The sequence below is a fragment of the Mandrillus leucophaeus genome, unplaced genomic scaffold, assembly GCF_000951045.1.
Source record: "Mandrillus leucophaeus isolate KB7577 unplaced genomic scaffold, Mleu.le_1.0 Scaffold1375, whole genome shotgun sequence".
NCBI lineage: Eukaryota > Metazoa > Chordata > Mammalia > Primates > Cercopithecidae > Mandrillus > Mandrillus leucophaeus.
Genome location: NW_012101338.1, coordinates 297760 through 316595, shown reverse-complemented (window position 1 = coordinate 316595; position 18836 = coordinate 297760). Strand labels below are relative to the sequence as shown.

The 18836-nt window shown below is 37.4% G+C and overlaps 1 protein-coding gene across 1 annotated transcript in view; it reads right to left on the bottom strand.

Annotated features, from left to right (window-relative positions):
- The window catches only part of LOC105534661 (netrin receptor DCC), a 389147-nt gene that overhangs the window by 83126 nt on the left and 287185 nt on the right, over positions 1-18836 (bottom strand). Inside the window, exons 16-17 of the mRNA XM_011973437.1 lie at positions 9512-9674; positions 722-948 (exon numbers count right to left, since the gene is read on the bottom strand). Of these exons, the coding sequence (XP_011828827.1) occupies positions 722-948; positions 9512-9674 (390 nt within the window). The remainder of the gene's footprint in view (positions 1-721; positions 949-9511; positions 9675-18836) is intronic.

Genomic DNA, 18836 nt, shown 5'->3' with positions numbered 1-18836 from the left:
ATAATATGAAGACCCAGAGAAAGTGAACTATCTTACAATCATTTTCCAGTGTTCTTACTTATCCCTGGACACCAGTGATTGTTCTGCACCAGTTCATTGAACAGTAGGCTTTTTTTTTTCTTTTTTTCAGATCCCTGTGTATAACAACATAGTTTTCAGACAGAATCCCATCAAACTAGTCTGGGAATCACATAAGGTGACTATATGTGGATGACAGTTGATTTCCATAGTAACCAAGGTCACAGTAACAGAATATTCAGTGTTTTGTACTTCAAGTGCCCTGATGTAATTTTTAAAACAGGGACTTGACAGCAAATTTAGAATTAACTTTCAATTATCTATAGAAATAAGGAACTGGAAAATGTACAGATGGCTTCAAATTGTATTGCCTCAACAAAACATTTGTTTAACAATTAACAAAAAGCAATCAATCCATTTAGGATTCAAATTTCTGTATTTCCCAACTGTCCTACTTCCAACCTTAGAAAGTTCAAGAATTATTAAAATTATAAAAGAATTATTAAAATTATATCAAGCCACAGGATGATGAAGAAAGACATATAATTGGTTAATCAAATTTATATTAGATTCTTTTAACTATTGATAAATGACCCATAATGACATGCAAATTAGTGGGGAAGACATTTCCATAAAGTAAGTGAAAAACTCCCTTGGGTTCAGAATGGTATGTTTTCCCTAATGCCAGTGAAAAGGTAATTACCTGAATGAGAGGTGCTTTTGCTTCCCAGTTGGGTTTCTGACTGGCTGTGGCTGACTGGTGTGAGGTCTTGGCAACTTTGGATGGGAGAGTCCCTTCCTGCAGGGTCAGTGCCAGATGGCTTTTCAATATTTTTCATCTCCATTTCTTCATGATGGATCCAAAGATCAGGGGGTCGGAGGTCCTTCTGGCTGCCCTTCCTTTTGCCAGCACTGTGGGTGGCCCGTTTCCTATGGAACAAAGTTAGAAGGCAAATGTGAGAGCCTCTATTCAATGGCACTTCCTCTCTTTCATCAGTCAATTCAAGTTAGAAGCAGAAAAAGAAACAAAGGGACTCGCAGAATGAGCCTTGTGAAACCCAGGAATTGGCAGACTTGTCTTGGCTGCCTTTCCTCTCCCCTGCCTGGAGCTTCACCACATTATAAAAGATGCAGTGCTGAATCCCCAAGGCCTCGGTTGCCTGGCAGAGAGCTCCTCACTCCAGCTTCAGTGGCTGCAGATTCATGCAAAGGTGACAATGGGTTAGATGGAGCCATATGCCAATCTTTGGAGCTAGGCATAAGGTACCTGACGGCAACATCTGTTTAGGAGATAAATGAGGGAGTTTCTGTGAAAGGGCAAATGGAAATAAAAAGGCCAGAATTTATGCCAATACCTAAGATGAGAGCTTAGAAGAAAGTCTATACCTCAGCTGTACAATTTAATGTGCAACTGGGAAACTTGTTATTTGAAAACAAAAGCCTGCATGAGGACATTCTTAGGAGAATAAAACACTTTTGCCTTGGCATCACTGAGTGTCCAGATTCAAACACAGTGAGATACATCCTTTGAAAGGAGAAGAACACAGTTTGGAAAAGTATTTCACATGGTTCTTATTTGCTTCAATAAAACTTTAACAACCATAAATATATTTTTTGGGGTGATAATCTCTTCTTGAGGCTAGTGAGATTAAATGTTCCCTGTGTGATAAATAAAGTAACACAATGTTCATGTTAGTCCTGCAGCAGGGGGTCAGTAAACTATGGTTTGCAAGCCAAATCTGCCCACAGCCTAGTTTGGTAAATAAAGTTTTATTGGAACATGGCCAAGCTCAATTATTTTTGCACTGCAATGGAAGAATTGAATAGTTGTGACAGATACTATATGGCTCAAAAATCCTAAACAATGTATTATTTGGTCCTTTTCAGAAATAGTTTTTGACCCTTTCCCTCATTTTATAACTGTTAAATCTCTACTTGTAACTTCTATTTCTTTTAAAATAATAACACCTCTTGAAAGAAATAATGCAAACTGTTAAAATCTAGTTTTGACAGCAGACCAGAGAAGCATCTACTTCCCAATTCCTTAATTTGCAGTGAACAGTTTATTATAATAACTACCTTCATGGTTGCTCAATGGTTCATACAAGCTACTCCCAGGAAAACACCTGTAACCTGTGCAGAGTCATTGGAGTGGCTTTGGTTTTCCAATGATGAATAAGTAGCTTTGTAAATATTAGGTAATTAATAAATATTTGGTAGTTAATTTGTTGAATTTTCCCTGACATTCTTTTTCTTGTCTTTCTTGAAGTATGCTGATGAGGATAGGAGATAAAGAACCCCAGACCTAGTATCTATTTTGTATTTTAGCAGAGAAAAAATAACACTATCTGCACTTTGCTGATTTCCTGATGGTAGCCCCACAATGTTTTAAAACAATGGTCTGAAATGACCATTTTCCTGTGTCTAAGATAATAACTCACTGCTAACCATTTATTCCCTGAATTCATTTCTGCATACTTCACTTGCCCACAGCAAACTGATCTGCAACTCACACACAGCTCCATGTGTAATCTACTCCTGGTAACTTCATAGAAAATGAAGTGTCATTCTCAAACATGGATGTTTCACCCAGTAATCTCTCTTTCTAGAAGATCAAAATGCTCAGTAACTTAACACCAGCATCTGCATGGCTGCACACAGAGAAGTACCGGTTCCCAAATCCAGGAAAACATACCCAGGAAAAATACCTTATTTAACTCAATATTTAAATAACCTGGAATAAAGAAAGTAGTCAAGAGAAAATTGAAACCAGCAATAAATTACAAATTCTTGTTTCCCCTTGCTTACATGCATGCCTTTTTTATTTATTCATTTATTTGCTCATTTCTATGACTTCAGTACCAACCAGCCCCAGATGGCTTCTGTTTTTAAAAGAGTTCCAAACCTGGCAGAACCTTTTTGTATGTTGTGATTCATAATTTCCACCGGGGAAGAAATTATAATTCCTCATAAAATGAATAGGCATTTTTCTGCTGGATTTTAATCAGATCAAGACCATTTCTAAGAAACTGCTCAACCATCCAGCTGACTGTCAGTCAGGAAGCCAAAGATCTCTAAAAAGACTTTATTTCCTTTTTGTATTTATTCTAACCATGACCATCTAACCACTTTTATTTCCTATCATATCTCTTATTAAAGGAGAAATCTTTGGCCTTGGAGAGTCTCTCTTTCTTTTGTCCCTCCAACCTCTACCACAGCAGGTTTGTAATAAAACTAACATGTGCTCATAATTAAATTGTCTGAAATTTGTCTTAAAACCTACAGGAACAGTGGTCACCCTGACCTTCTGCCCATCTGTTGGTTCTTGACACGACTGCTGCTTGTTGCAGCCCACGGTTCCTGTGTCTCACCATTAGATTCTTCAAAATGTGTATTCAGATGCTTCTAGTGCTGTGGTTGCCAAAGTGGGGTCTCTAAACCAGAGGCATCAGCACTGCCACTGCCTGGGAACTTGTTAGAAGTGCACATTCTCAGGCCCCACTGCAGAACCACTGAATCAGAAACTTGGTTGCAGGGGGCAGTATGTCTTTTAACACTCTCCAGGCGAATCTGTCTAAAATTTAAGAAGCACTATCATAGTGAATTATTTGGTTTTGTTTGTATTTTAAAGCTAGTTTTTCTATTTGACACAGAGTATTTCACATGTTTGGCCCCTCTGTAAATACCAGATGTATCTTTTCCCTCAGGTACCAGTCATCTTTCTGCTTCTAAAATAGCCCTAGAATAGAAGAGTCTCCTTCTACCCCAGGTATTCTTGATAAAGGCAAAGCAAAGAACCCTCCCAGGCTCTCTGCTTTCTCCTTCTCACATTATGGCAAAACTTTCACAGCATGGTCAGGTACTGGTGCTCTATTTTTTGTTTTGTTTATTTAATTTCTGCCCACTGTGCCTTCAAAATCCTACTTACTTACAAATGACTTATTCTTTAAGTTTCCTTTCCAGTCTCTCCTTAAGGAGAGACTGACCATCTCAGGTCACTGTAATCTTAGCGTATCTAAATCATTTCCCTCATCTCTCTCTATACCACTCACCTTGGCATTGATCACTGTGTGTCTTATTGAGCTGTCCAGCTGCTCCCTTTGTGATAATTCAATTCCTTCAGTGATAGTGGAGCAAACTCTATTTCCTTCACTTCTTTAACATCATCCATTGTTTTACAACACTTATTTATTTATTCAATCAATATTTACGGAAGATTGACTATATGTCAAGAAATGTGCTAAGTCCTACAAATGTAAAGATGGGGGGAGGCACTGAAAGCTTAAAAAATGATTTTAACATGGCATGGCTCCTGGGAATTTCTGCATTGTTAGAATGAGGAGCATGCACTGTGGCATGACAACTTGTGTGCATGAAAAAGTAGAAGGGACCAAAAAGTAGGAGGCCTTGGCTCAAATAGATACATTTTTAATAATATCAAGAAGTCAATGGGAAATTGCAAAAAGATTTTTAGCTTGAGAGTTAACATTAATCAGATTTGTTACTTTGTATGATGCAGACCCCATATAAAGCACACAATAATTACTTGAATTAAATAATAAGAACTGCTTTCCATTACTGACATGCAAGTATTTATCTGAAAGCTTCTTCTCTGGTTCTGTATTGGTTTACCCACTCCTTACTTTATACATAATCTAGTACTCTAAGGGGAGTTTTTTTCCTTTTCACTTTTAATTAGTATGTCGGGGAAGTGAATGAGTAAAAAACAACATTGATTGAGTGTCTATTTTATGCAAGACTGTGTCCATTCAAGTTCTAAAATCCAGCTATTATCATACAGGTTATTTTGGCACATCATAATAAATTACTAAGTTCCCACTATGGACACAGGAATTGTCTACTAAAGTTGTTCACAACTTTATTAGGCAGATGAATAAAGAGTGCTATACTAATTCCAGTGGTTAAGACATGCCCATCATCTGATAGGGACTGAGGCAGGAACATTCTGCCCCACCAGGGGTTTGGGGGAAGTCTTCAGGAAGGAAGGAGGCTTGAAGTGAGTGTGAATAAGTAATTACAAATTAATCAGAAAAAGATACATTAATAAGTATAAACATTTCTCTGCTTTCTTTCCAAATCTTTTCCAAAGGCTTCTAGCCCCTAATTGTCCATTTTGATTATTTTTATTCCACTAACTGCTATTAAAAACAAAACTAAAAGCTTGTATTAGAAATCCAGGCCAAATTTCAGATACTCAAATATGTCTCAGAAAAAATTCTGAGATGGAATTAAGATATACTGAAGCCCTATAAGGTAGCTGATACTTCAAATCTCTACGAGGTGAATATTGAAAACCAACTAAAATGTTAACAAGTGAAAAATCAGTGAAAGTGACCTATAGTACTTAGAATACTATAGATTTCATTTAAGAGCCTAAACATTTCATCATCAGTACTAAAAATAATTATTTTTGTCAAGATTTGAATGCAAACTAATCTTTAAAACTTGCTATCTACACGTCAAGTCAAATAGAAGGCTCAGCCAGCCAGTGGTTCTAACAAGTACACCTTGTGTTTTATTTACATGTTTAAATTTAAAGCATTCAGACATGACTGCAGATCACCTACCCAGGTAACTGCCTTAGAAATGTAATAACCAGGCGGGGTGCAGTGGCTCATGCCTGTAATCCCAGCACTTTGGGAGGCTGAGGTGGGCGGATCATGAGGTCAGGAGATCGAGACTATCCTGGCTAACAAGGTGAAACCCCATCTCTACTAAAAATACAAAAATTAGCCGGGCGTGGTGGTGGGTGCCTGTAGTCCCAGCTACTTGGAAGGCTGAGGCAAGAGAATGGTGTGAACCTGGGAGGCGGAGCTTGCAGTGGGCCGAGATTGCGCCACTGCACTCCAGCCTGGGCAACAGAGCAAGACTCCATCTCAAAAAAAGAAAAGAAAAGAAAGGAAAAGAAATGTAATAACCATGCATTCTAGATCTCCTGGATTTGCTCTATTTAATATATTTTGTCCTTAGTATCTGTGGATAAATTCTAACTTATAACATGTGTTCCGTATGTTGGGCAAGAAAATATTACTGCCTTATAAAAAGCAGAGAAACAGGGACAAAAATCAACTTAATTTTTTTTTTTTTCCTATTTTGAGACAGGTCTCACTCTGTCACCCAGGTCAGAGTACAGTGATGCAATCATGGCTTGCTGCAGCCTCCACATCCCAGACTTAAATGATCCTTCTACCTCAGCCTCCTGAGTATCTGGGACTACAGGTGAGCACCACTATATCTGGCTAATTTAAAATTTTTTTAGAGATAAGGTCTCACTATTTGGCCCAGGCTGGTCTCAAGCTCCTGGTCTCAAGCCATCCTCATGTCTTGGCCTCCCAAAAGGCTGGGGTTACAGGTGTGCCCAGCCTTAAGTTTTCATAAAATATAATTTTTCTGTATTAGATGTCATATGATAATCTCACTAATAGAAACTATGGAAGGGGTCTCTTCAAAGTACAGTGGTAAAAAAGTTTAATAAATAACTGAAAAGAAATGCAAAATTATTTGTATTTCCTATTAATTTAAAGTTTAATGCTACCATGCGATTCGATATATTAGAAGTATTGCATGGGAACTTCCTCTGTTTTAAAAGTAGAAGATTGTTACCTGGCTCTGGACAAGTCAACCAACCAACAAGAAAAGCTAAAGAGAATGATAGAAAGCATTTAGTCCAAATTATGATTTTATTTAAAGAAATTGCCACCCAAGTATGAAGGGTCTTCATTTAGGTGACATAATTAGTTTATTTAAAGAAGCAGTAGACCCAGAACTAGAACTTGTGTACTAACTTTCATTAGCTATTTTATGTAATAAAAAGGAAATCTTACCCACCACTCTGAACCAACTGGATAGCCTAATTGTTAAATATATTTATTTTTTTTTAAAAGGATCAGGTTTATAAATGTATAAACACTTACCTGAATAAGATATTACTGAGAGTCCACATAACTTTTTCAATTCACTTGGATGTAATTCAAGTACCCCAACAAAACTCAAAGAAAAATTTATATTCTCTAGAACCCCAAAAAGAGATACTGAAGAAGCTCATGAATGCGTTTTCTACTTCACCTTATTAATTATGTTAAAGTCCAGTTTTCTAAGAACTTTGGAGGGGATCTCATTTCTGTGTCAGATTGGAATTGATTTTGCTTTCACCTGCATTATCCAGTTTGTTCTGAAGGGCTCAATTGTGGTGATGCAGAGGAGTAGGGGTCCTCAATGGAACAAACAACAAAATGAAACGATAGTTCAGAAATAACTTGAAGGAAACATTTTATTTCTCTCTATGAAAATATTCACACAAAGGGATGAAAAATGAATGCCAACAGATCTGCTACCAAAGAAAGATATGAAACAAAGTGTGAAACACAGGTAATTATTAAAAGACTTTCAGAGTGCAGTAAAGAAAAACCATACTGACTGTAAAACTAACTGTTTTTGGATTTTCAGTCATTAATAGAACCATTTATTCTTTAAGTCAGTCCCTAATTTTAAAAACAAGTCATACCCAGGGCTCAGTGTCTCCTTTTTCCAAATAAAGCCCTGAAGCTTTTGCCAAAGTGCTTAGGGTGGGATTTAAGATGATTTGAGATTTTCTCAACATGGCACCAAATCCCACTTTTGCAGATTGAGAAGACTGGTGTTTTCTCTGTGGAGAAACAAAATATATCCAGGAATCCAGTTCATCAGGTCAATCTAATGCTTGAACATTCTTCTCACAGAAATGACACAGGGGGGGGAAAAAAAAAAAAGGAAAAGAAAAAAACAGATCAAAAACAAACCAACTCCAGATAGTTTAGTTACATTTGGCTAGTTTAGTGAATGCTTCAATGGCTTGAAAGCAGTTATATGGTAGTCCAGGTGTGATTTTGGTGCCTCCTCCCCACCTTCTTTTATGTGAGTCCCTCTTAACTCTGCTTCAGAGACCTGCTGCCTTGATGTTCCACTGTTCCATGATCGCACAACCCCTTTCCTGAAAATGTGGTGGCAACAGATTGTTCAATGCCTTACTCAATTAGTTACTTTCCCCCCAGAGCCTTATTAACTGCCCGGCACCGTGGAAGCTCTGTGAGTGATTATGACTTCCCAGAATGCTCACACATGAGGCTGGCCCAACCAAACTCACTCTAGCAGGTTTCTTGCTTAGACACAATGGACCAGCACACCAGCTATCACTAGCTTCAAACTAGTCAAATCTCATAAATGCAGCTGGATAGAAAATTTGTTCTGCCATAGAAATAAATTAAATACAAAGCCTGCATCTACACCCCATGTTACTTTTTCAGTATGTGTATCTTCCCCTGTTCTCTTTCTAAACACGTCACTTCAGAGTGCTGGAAGGTAAACTAGAGATCTACAAATGGAGTTACAGGACTTAAAGAAAGACAGTCAGAGAAAGAGGGAGAAAGAGAGAGAGAAAGTGAAAGTGTGAGCTATTAGCCAGAGAAGGGGGAACATTATTTGCTGGAGAATCTTTTCTAGCAAAGTGTAAAGTATACAGTTGTCAAACCAGTCGCCTATGAACCCATACCTCAGGCTTTCAGAAGTAATGTCATGCCTGAGGCCAATGGAAAAACCTAAAACCAAAACTTAAAACTCATGGAAGAGCCTAAGATAGTCAACTCAGTGAGAGCATGTAGCTGAAAAAGACACATTGGGCTGAATTTTAAAAGGACTAGAAGGGCAAAGAGGCAGAGAATGGCTGGGAGATTATTGCTGACTCCCAGCACTCGCTGGTGCAGACTAACAGGCAGTTACAGGGTGTTGCTGCAAGGATATATGCTGAATAAAAACCACTTTCCCATTTTAAACTTTGTACTTTGATGCATCATTCTCTGCACGTGCCAAAACCTAAAGCTGTATAATATGAAAATATTCTTAAACTCCTCAACATTTTTTAATTTCTGACAATTAACCACAGAAAATAAATTTGAACCATTTTGAATCTCAGAACTCTCTCTTCTTTCTTTACTACTGCCTCCAAACTAAGCATCCACAGGATTGTAACCGTACAGAGTCTGGCATTCTATGTTTAGTCATCTATCCACCAAGCATTGATTAACTGCCTACAGAGCTCCTTGTAAAAAGTGGTCAATAAGTGCACACAGAGAAACGTATTTCTCAAATCTTGTGTACGTGATTTCAGAGAAGGCTAGAAACAGGGGCATGGTGGAATCTATTCACTAGGTGTTACCTAAGGGACACCTGCCCTCACTTGAAAATGAGAGTGGTCAGAGAAGTAAAAGCAAACAGAAATATAAGTGGGTCCCAGATGGATTTTGTTTGTTATCATATCTGCAAGTCTAGCCTTCACTCACTTAATGATAGGCTTGGAATAGACAAAAAGGCAAGGTTTTGCCAGGGTCAGAAAATAAGGACATGGGGTGAATTATGAAAGAACACAGGAAGAGGGCCATCAAAAATATAACCCCAAAGACGATGACTTCTTTCCTCTTGGGAACCAGCTGTTACCTACTTTCTCTGCTGGGCTGAAGAGCGTCGGGTGCAAATCACAGCCACGATGACCACTGCCAGCACTGTGATGACACCAACGGTGACCACGATGATCACAAGCAGGTTGCTGTTCTTCTGAGGAGTGATGCTGCCATGTGGAGGGTGCATCTGTCCAATTGGCGGCTCTGGGAAAGGACAGGAAAATGGAGTTCAGGTTTAGGAGGATGTGGCAGAAGTGTTTATCAAGCTCTCTTAGGATGTACAAAGTTCCTAATGTTCTGGGCTTTTCTGAGCTTAAGGGTGGTGATGGGAGTTTGAGGGAAGCAATGAAAATATGAGAGGAAACACCTACACTATTTACACAAGAAAAATGAAAACCTATATCTTCACAAAAAACCTTATAGACAAATGTTCATAGTAGCACTGTTCAGAATAGCCAAAAGTGGAAACAAGCTAAATGTCTATGGACTAACAAATGAATAAACAAATGTGGTGTGTATATATATGTGTGTGTGCGCATGTGTATATGTATGTGTGTGTGTATATATATATACACACATGTGTATATATGTGTGTATATGTGTGTGTATATATACATGTACTATATATGTGTGCGTGTGTATATATAGATGTATATATATCCCTATGATAGAATATTACCCAGGTATAAAAAGAAATGAGCACTAATAACTGCTATAATATGGATTAACTATGGAAACACTGTGCTAAGTGAAAGAAGCCAGACACAAAAGGACATATATTATATGATTCTATTTATATGAAATATCCAGAATAGGCAAATGTAGAAAGACAGAAAGTAGATCGGTGTTTTCCAGTGGCTGGAGAGAGGGGTGAATGGGGAGGGATAGCTAACAGATACAGGTCATACTTTTGGGATGATGACAATGTTCAGGAACTAAACAGCAGTGATGGTGGCCCAAGCTCATGAATACACTGAACACTGATGAAGTGTACATTTTCAAAGCATGAGTTTATGGTACATGAGATACATCTCAATAAAAATAAGATTACGCTTTCCTATTGAGTGAAAGATAGGGAGAGGAGAAGAGATGATACTTTGTACCATAAGAATTCCTGAGTGACAAGAACCAGAGAGGCTATGGTTTATGAGGAAACACTATTTATTTGATGCTGTAAAAGATAAACTGCTTGATACCAATCACTCACAATGTACCACCATACCTTTGAAGATACCATCTATAAAGCAATTTAATTTTCAACCTGTCAAAAGCATATGAATCCCACTTAAAAGGAGCCAATATGTTCAAGAGTGCCACAAAGTCCTAACACAAATGTTTTCCTGCATTGCATCGTACCATGTGGCAGAAATTAAGCAGGTGGAAAATAACAGAATAATAAGACATCTGTGATGAGTTCCTTGCCTAAATAAGAATGGCTAATGACCCTTGACATAGCTTTCTTAAGTCCTCAGTCAATGATAGATCAATTAGAAATACTCTGTTCTATGTCATGTTTGTCATTACAAGTTATACATTTCTTAAAATTAAATATTAGGTTATATTATTTACAAATAATTTAGAAAGTATCAAAAAGCAAGGAGTTTGTATGTTTTCCTATACCTAAATTTGATTATTTTTCTTTAATAACCTATATTAATTTTCTAAACCCATTGAGCAAAATATTTATACCTTCTGAACCTCAGTGCCTCAATCTATATAAACAACATAATACTTATTGTGTGTAGTTACTGAGAGAATTAGAGAAAATACATACAAAACAACCATCTCAGCACCTAATACAGAGGAAGTGCTTATAATAAAATTACATGACTAAAGCAGTAAACAAAATGTTGTCTAAATTTATAATCTACAATAGCATTTGGGATACTTATGGTGTGGACTTCCAGTCTGTAGAGTTTTTTTTTTTTTTTTTTAAGACAGAGTCTTGCTCTATCGCCCAGGCTTGAGTGCAGTGGCACAATCTCGGCTCACGGCAACCTCTGCCTCCTGGTTTCAAGCGATTCTCTTGCCTCAGCCTCTCAAGTAACTGGGATTAAAGGCATGTGCTACCATACCCGGCTGGCTAATTTTTGTATTTTTAGTAGAGATGGGTTTTGCCATGCTGACCAGGCTGGTCTCAAATGCCTGACTTCAGGTGATCTACCCGCCTCAGCCTCCCAAAGTGCTGGGATTGCAGGTGTGAGCCACCACGTTTTTAGGAATAATATTGATATGATTTGGCTGTGTCACTACCTAAATCTCATCTTGTAGTTCTCATAATCCCCATGTGTCCCAGAAGGGACCCAGTGGGAGCTAATTTAATCATGGGGTTGGTTACCCGAATGCTGGTCTCGTGATAGTGAGTTCTCACAACAAGATCTGATGGTTTTACAAGGTGCTTTTCGTCCTTTTGCTCAGCATTTCTCCTTGCTATCCTTCCCGATGTGAGGAAGGATGTGTTTGCTTCCACTTCTACCATGATTGTAAGTTTCCTGAAGCATCCCAAGTCATGCTGAACTGTGGGTCATTTAAACCTCTTTCCTTTATAAATTACCCACTCTCAGCTACATTTTTATTAGCAGTGTAAGAACGTACTAATGCAAATACTCATTGTGATAGCTAAATTAACCTATTCTCACAAGTTAATATAATAACCCAGTACTTGCCTCAAAATTGCAATGTCTTTTGACAAGTTGCCTAAGAATCATTGCTTTTGTAAAAAAAAAAAAAAAGTCATCAAAACTTAAATAAATTGTAGCTGATTCATTATTATTGGAAACAGAAGTACTTCTGATATAAGTTGAATCTTAGAGGAAAAAACTCATCAAAAGTTTTTAAATAATAGCACTTTCTGTTAAAAAAATTATGATTACAAATGAAAGAAATGGGATTTCCTTGAAGTAATTTTTACACTTACCATAAAAGAATGAAGCAAGAAATGAAAGGTCAAAACTCCCTTTTTTTCAGTTTTACTTATTATTTAAAAAGTTATTTTACAGTAGTATCTCAATATGCCCTTTTTGTACTTAATAAGTTACTAGATTGGAATAAATTAACCTTTTATGCGAGAACTTACAAGGAAGATAGAGATCTAAGATTTTTATAAGCATGACTTAAATGTAACAATTCACTGTTTCTGACAAACTTAGCTTGAATCGTACATAACAGTATCTCTTGTCAACATTTTTAAAAGCATGGTAAACTGAAATTACTCAAATTTCTACTCCTATTTCTTTCTTTTCACCCTGGAAGACATCACATTCCAAGTCAAAAAAGTAACTCTGAATTCTGCTGAACACCAGTGAGATTATATTGATCTCATTTGCCTGGGAGAATGGGGTTCATGATGACTCCTATTACAAATCTTTGATTGCAGGCCTTTATGACTTCCTCATAAAAGTTCCCATCAGTTTAAAATTTGGCATTCAAGGTCTTTCATTAATCATCCAATCTGAAAACAAAGGCTGAATAATCAGATTACCTGACATCAAGCGGGCAATTATAAAAGTCAAATGCAGTAGTGTCTTTAGTTGCAGTGAATTCTTGTTATTTGCAGGAGTTTATTTATCTTGTTATTTGCAGTGTTCTATAAAGTTGCCACACATGCTAATTAGCGAATACTGAATGATTACCGCTAGAGGAAACACGAGGTTAGCTTCCTGTGAGCCTCTGATCACACTGATTTATCAACCAATTAATATATACTTTGTTTTTTTTGTGTTTCTGTTTAAATATATCTTATTTAATATATAATGTTGATTCATTAATACTGAAACATCCAAAAGCACTATAAGTAATGCTTGAACAAAGTTTTTCAAAATTTGTAGAGAGAACATATTTTCTCCGTGAGTCACATCACACCCTTATTGTGTTTAGGAACCTAGAAATCACTTCAGCACTAAATTTGGGAGCCATTTTAAACAGTGAAGTCACCAACAAAAAGGAAAAAAAAAATGGAAAAATTGGCATAAACATACCATAAAAGGGGCACTTTCTTATAGTATGAGAGCTGAAACAAGAAGACAGACTGTACCTTTATTCTGTCCTAGGTGGTCACATGAGCATTGGGCAACCCAAAATTTTTGCAGCTCTGCAAACATCCATGAATGGCCACGAAAGCACTGTGATAATTGATTTGGGGGTTACAAATAAATTTTAACATGCAGGTAAACTCACAATTTCAGATTCTACAAATAATGAGGATCTACATCTTAATACATCAAAAGACTGCTACCAATTAGAAACAAATTTTAGAGCTCCCAAACCTAGATTAGTGCAGTTAGGAGATCTGGGAGGCAGCCTGGCTCCAGAAGGGGCAAGTTACATTACCCCCTTTCCGGCTTCAGTGGGGAAGCTGCATGAAGTCATTCAAAGACTTGTAAATATCCTAGAGGGCACTGTGATGATTTCATGAGATAATGGTTGCACCACAGTGACCACAAGCCCTGTCACAAAGTTGGCACTCGTTAGACATTATGATGTGGCTCAATGAATATTTTGTTTTCCTTTTTTAAAAACAGGGTCTCACTCTGTGACTACTGTTGGAGTGCAGTGGCACAATCATAGTTCACTGTAGCCTTGAACTCTTAGGCTCAAGTAATTCTCCTACCTCATTTTCCCTAGTAGCTAGGACTACAGGTGCATGCCACTATTCCAGCACAATTTTTAAGGTTTTTTTTCTTCTTCTTTTTTTTTTTTTTTTTTGTAGAGACAGGGTCTTCCAGTCCTCCTGCCTTGGCCTCCCAAATTGCTGTGATTACAGGCATTAACCACCAAGTCCACCCAATGTATTTTATCCTATGTAATGTTCCCGGTTTAAAGGATAAAAAAACTTGTATCATAACATATCTGTCTCTGCTGTTAGCATAATAGTGTGGGTATCCAGTGTTTGAGTAATCAAGACCTAGATGTGTTCCATTAAAATTAGTAAGAAAGGAGTCAAATTTTTTACAATCCCACGGGCATTCCATTTATTTTTTATTTTCACGATGTTTGATTATGGTAAAATGTTTCAGCCTTTTCCTCCTAAATTTAATAAAGTAAATACATATATTTTATAAAGACAGCAAATATTTAAAAAATGGTTTATTAACTTTTGTTTTTATAAAGTTTTCTAGACTGTCAAAAATGTTTTGTATTTCTTATATTTTGCTCTCATAAACACTCTGCAGCAAGCTCACTGATAGACCAAAGCTCTGAGTACTTAATTATCATTGAAACGAAAGTTAGATATTGACTCTAGGAGCCCTGACTCCTACTTTAAGGACCTGGTCCCCTTGGCACAATGGCTGTAATGACTGTGCCCCAATAGCTACACAATATCAATAGGCAGGTAAACAATGTGAACATAAGAATGACAAGTTCACTTCTGAGGAAGGAAAGAGGTTCAATGAAAGTGTATAGTTGGGGGTTGAACTTCACTCCTGCAATTGCAGTTTACCCTGATAATGGCTTTATAATTATTAGAACATTTTGAGCTCTACATGTATCGTAATAATTTTATAGGCATTTGAATTTGAACCAAAGTTCATATGGCCTTGATCATTTCAAAGTATTTCCCCCTAAAATAAGATGCTGTAATCGATCAGCTGGAAGACAATTCACAGATAATTTAGTCCATTGTTCCCTAAAATAAGATATTTATCAGCGTTATGGGGGTACAGTTCCTTGAACAACTAACTTTTAGAACATATCTATTTTTAAAAAAATATTTGGATTTTTAACATGCTGATGTGAACTGTTAATTGCCAGGAGGGGTGGGGCAGAGATGGTAGAAAACAGATTCAATTATTCCATAAATATGTATTGAAGATCCAGTTAGATGTTGGAGATACAATGTTGTAACCAAAAGAAGCATGATTATGGACCTCATGGAACTTGCAGTTTACTAGAAAAGGTAGATATTCAACAAATCATGAGGGAAATAAATATAGGCATACCGCAGAAATACTGTGGGTTTAGTTCCACACACTGCAATAAAGCAAATATCATGCTTAAACAAATTGCACTAATTTTTTGGTTTTCCAGTGCATATAAAAGTTGTGTTCACACTATGCTATAGTCTATTAACTGTGCAACAGCATTACATCTAAAAAATGGCACAACTTAATTTAAAAATACTTCATTTCTAAAAAATGCTACTGAACCTTCTGTGAGTCACAGAACTTTTGCTGATGGAGGCTCCTGCCTTTATGTTGATGGCTGCTGAGTGATGAGGCTGGGAATTGCTGAAGGTGGGGTGGCTGTGGCAATCTTTTTTCTTTTTTCTTTTTTTTTTTTTTGAGACAGACTTTTGCTCTGTCACCCAGGCTGGAGTGCAGTGGTGTAATCTCAGCTTCTTGCAATCTCCGCATCCTGGATTCAAGAGATTCTCTTGCCTCAGGTGCCTTTGTGTTGTATTTTCAGTATAGATGGTGTTTCACCATGTTGGACAGGCTGGTCTTGAACTCCTGATCTCAAATGTCTATCCAACTTGGCTTCCCAAAGTGCTGGGATTACAGGCATAAGCCACCATGCCCAGCCTGTGACAATCTCTTAAAATAAGAAAACAATAAAGTTTGCTGCATCAATTGACCCTTCCTTTCATGACATATTTCTCCATAGCATGGGATGTATTTGATAGCATTTTACCCATACTAGAAATTATTTTATAATTGGAGTCAATTTTCTCAAACCCGGCCACTGTTTTATCAACTAAGTTTACATAATATTACAAATCTTTCATTGTCACTTCCAAAATATTCACAACATCTTCACTAGGAGTAGATTTCATCTCAATGAATCACTTTATTTGCTCCTCCATAGGAAACAACTCCTCATCTGTTAAAATTTTATCATGACATTGCAGCAGTTCAGTCACTTCTTCAAGGCTCCTCTTATCACTCTGGTTCTCTTGCTATTTCGATCACAGTTACTTCCTCCACGGAAGTCGTGAGCCTCTCAAAACCATCTGTTAGGTTTGGAATCTACTTCTTCCAAACTTGTGTTAGTGTTAATATTTTGACGCTTTCCCATGAATCACAAATGTTCTTAATGGCATCTAGAGTGGTTAATCCTTTCCAAAACATTTTTAATTTACTTTGCCCAGATCCATAAGAGGAAATCACACTTTATGGCAACTGGAAGACATATCTATGAAATATCTTTCTTAAATAATAAGACTTGAAAATCAGCATGACTCATTGATCCATAGGCTGAAGAATGGATGTTGTGTTAGCAGGCATGAAAACAGCATTAATCTCTTACACATTTCCATCAGACCTCTTGGGTGGAGAATTGTCAACGTGCTGTAATATTTTGAAAGGAATCTTTTTTTCTAAGCAATAGGTCTCAACAGTGGGCTTAAAATGTTTAGTAAACCATGCTGTAAATAGATGTGTAGTTATCTAGACTTTGTTGTACCATTTATAGAGCACAGGCAGAGTAGATTTAGCATAATTCTTAAGGGTCCTAGGATTTTCAGAACAGTAAATAAGCATTGGTTTCAACTTAAAATCCAGCTCCACTATCCCCTGACAAGACAGTCAGCCTGTCCTTTGAAACTTTGAAGCCAGATATTGACCTCTCTCTATGAAAGTCCTAAATGGCATCTGCTTCCAATATATGGTTATTTTGTCTGCATTGAAAATCTCTTGTTTAGTGCAGCCACCTTCATCAATTATCTTAGCTAGATCTTCTGGATAACTTGCTACAGCTTCTATATCAATCCTTGCTGTTGCACTTCGCACTTTTATGTTATAGAGATAACTTCTGTTCTTAAACCTCATGAATCAACTTCTGCCAGCTTCCGACTCTTCTTCTGCAGTTTCTCACCTCCATAAATCTTCACAGAATTGAAGAGACTTAGGGCCTTGCTCTGGATAAAGCTTTGGCTGAAGGGGATGTTGTCGCTGGTTTTATCTTCTATCCAGACCACAAAAACTTTCTCCAAAACAATAAGGCTGTTTTGCTTTCTTATCATTCATGTGTTCACTGGAATAGCAATTTGAATTTCCTTCAAGAACTTTTCCTTGGTATTTACAACTTGGTTTGGCATAAGAGGTCTAGCTCTCAGCCTATCTTGACTTTTGACATGTCTTCATCACTAAGCCTAATCATTTCCAGCTTTTAAATTTTAAAGTGAGAGACATGTGACTCTTCCTTCCACCTGGACACTTAGAAGCCTTGTAGGGTTATTAATTGGCCTAATTTTAACAGTGTTGTGCTCAGAGAATAGAAAAGCCCCAAAACGGGGAGAGAGACAGGGTAGTGGCTGGTTGGTGGGGCAGTTGGAACACACAACAATGTATCAGTGAAGATCACCGTCTTATATGGGTGCAGTTTGTGGTGCCCCAAAGCAATTACAATAGTAACGTCAAAGATCACTGATCACAGATCACCAGGGTAGATATAATAATTTAAAACTTTGAAATATTAGAAAAATTACCAAAGTGTCACATAGAGACATGAAGTGAGCACATGCTGTTGGAAAAATGTTGCGAATCATCTTGCATGATACAGGGTTAGCACAAACCTTCAATTTGGAAAAACTGCAGTATCTGTGAAGCACAATCATGTGAAGCACAATAAAAGGAGGGATGCTTATATAAAATTACAATTATAACTAGTGCTAAAAAGAAAAGTAGACAGGTTAATGTAGAGAGTTATAACAATGAGAATATATGGCTCGTGGTGGGGGCTCATGAAAGGACTCATTTTGAAAGCAACAGGCTGAAGCATGAGTTATTGCTAAGCACCAGCTCCTATTCCTTTAAATAGAACTGAGAGCAGGCTATGTGCCTGGAACACAGTCAGCAAAAGGGATAATGACATAAGAGGAGGCTGGACAGAGAAACAGGACCCAGTTATACTGAGTCTTATAGATTACATTTAGTTATCCTAAATGCAATCACAGACCCTCTAACGGGTTTCAGCAAGCCAGAAACAGACGTGATTTGTTTTAAGAAGACCACTCTGGCTGCTGTGTGGAGAGGGGTCAGTGGTGGAAGCATGGAGATCAGCTAAGAGGTTACTGAAGTTCTCCAAATGAAAGATGATGATAGTTTGAACTGAGACAGTGGTAATTACAATCAGGCAAAGTGGCCAGTTACACAATATAGTTTGAAAGTAAATGAGCACACCACCAGTTGGGTATGGCGGAGGAAAGAATGAGAGAATCAGGTTCAGGCCTAAGTAGTAGTCCTCATGTCTGAGATGAGGGAAAGGGTGAAAGGGAAGTCTCAACGAGAGAGGAGCAAAAGTTCAATCTTGAATATGTCAGGGTGAAGATCTCATGATAATCGTTAAAGAAACAGCCAGAATATTGATCACTCTCTGCATTAGTGATATACATTTGGGAGCTGGCACATGGATAGAATTTCAATCTAT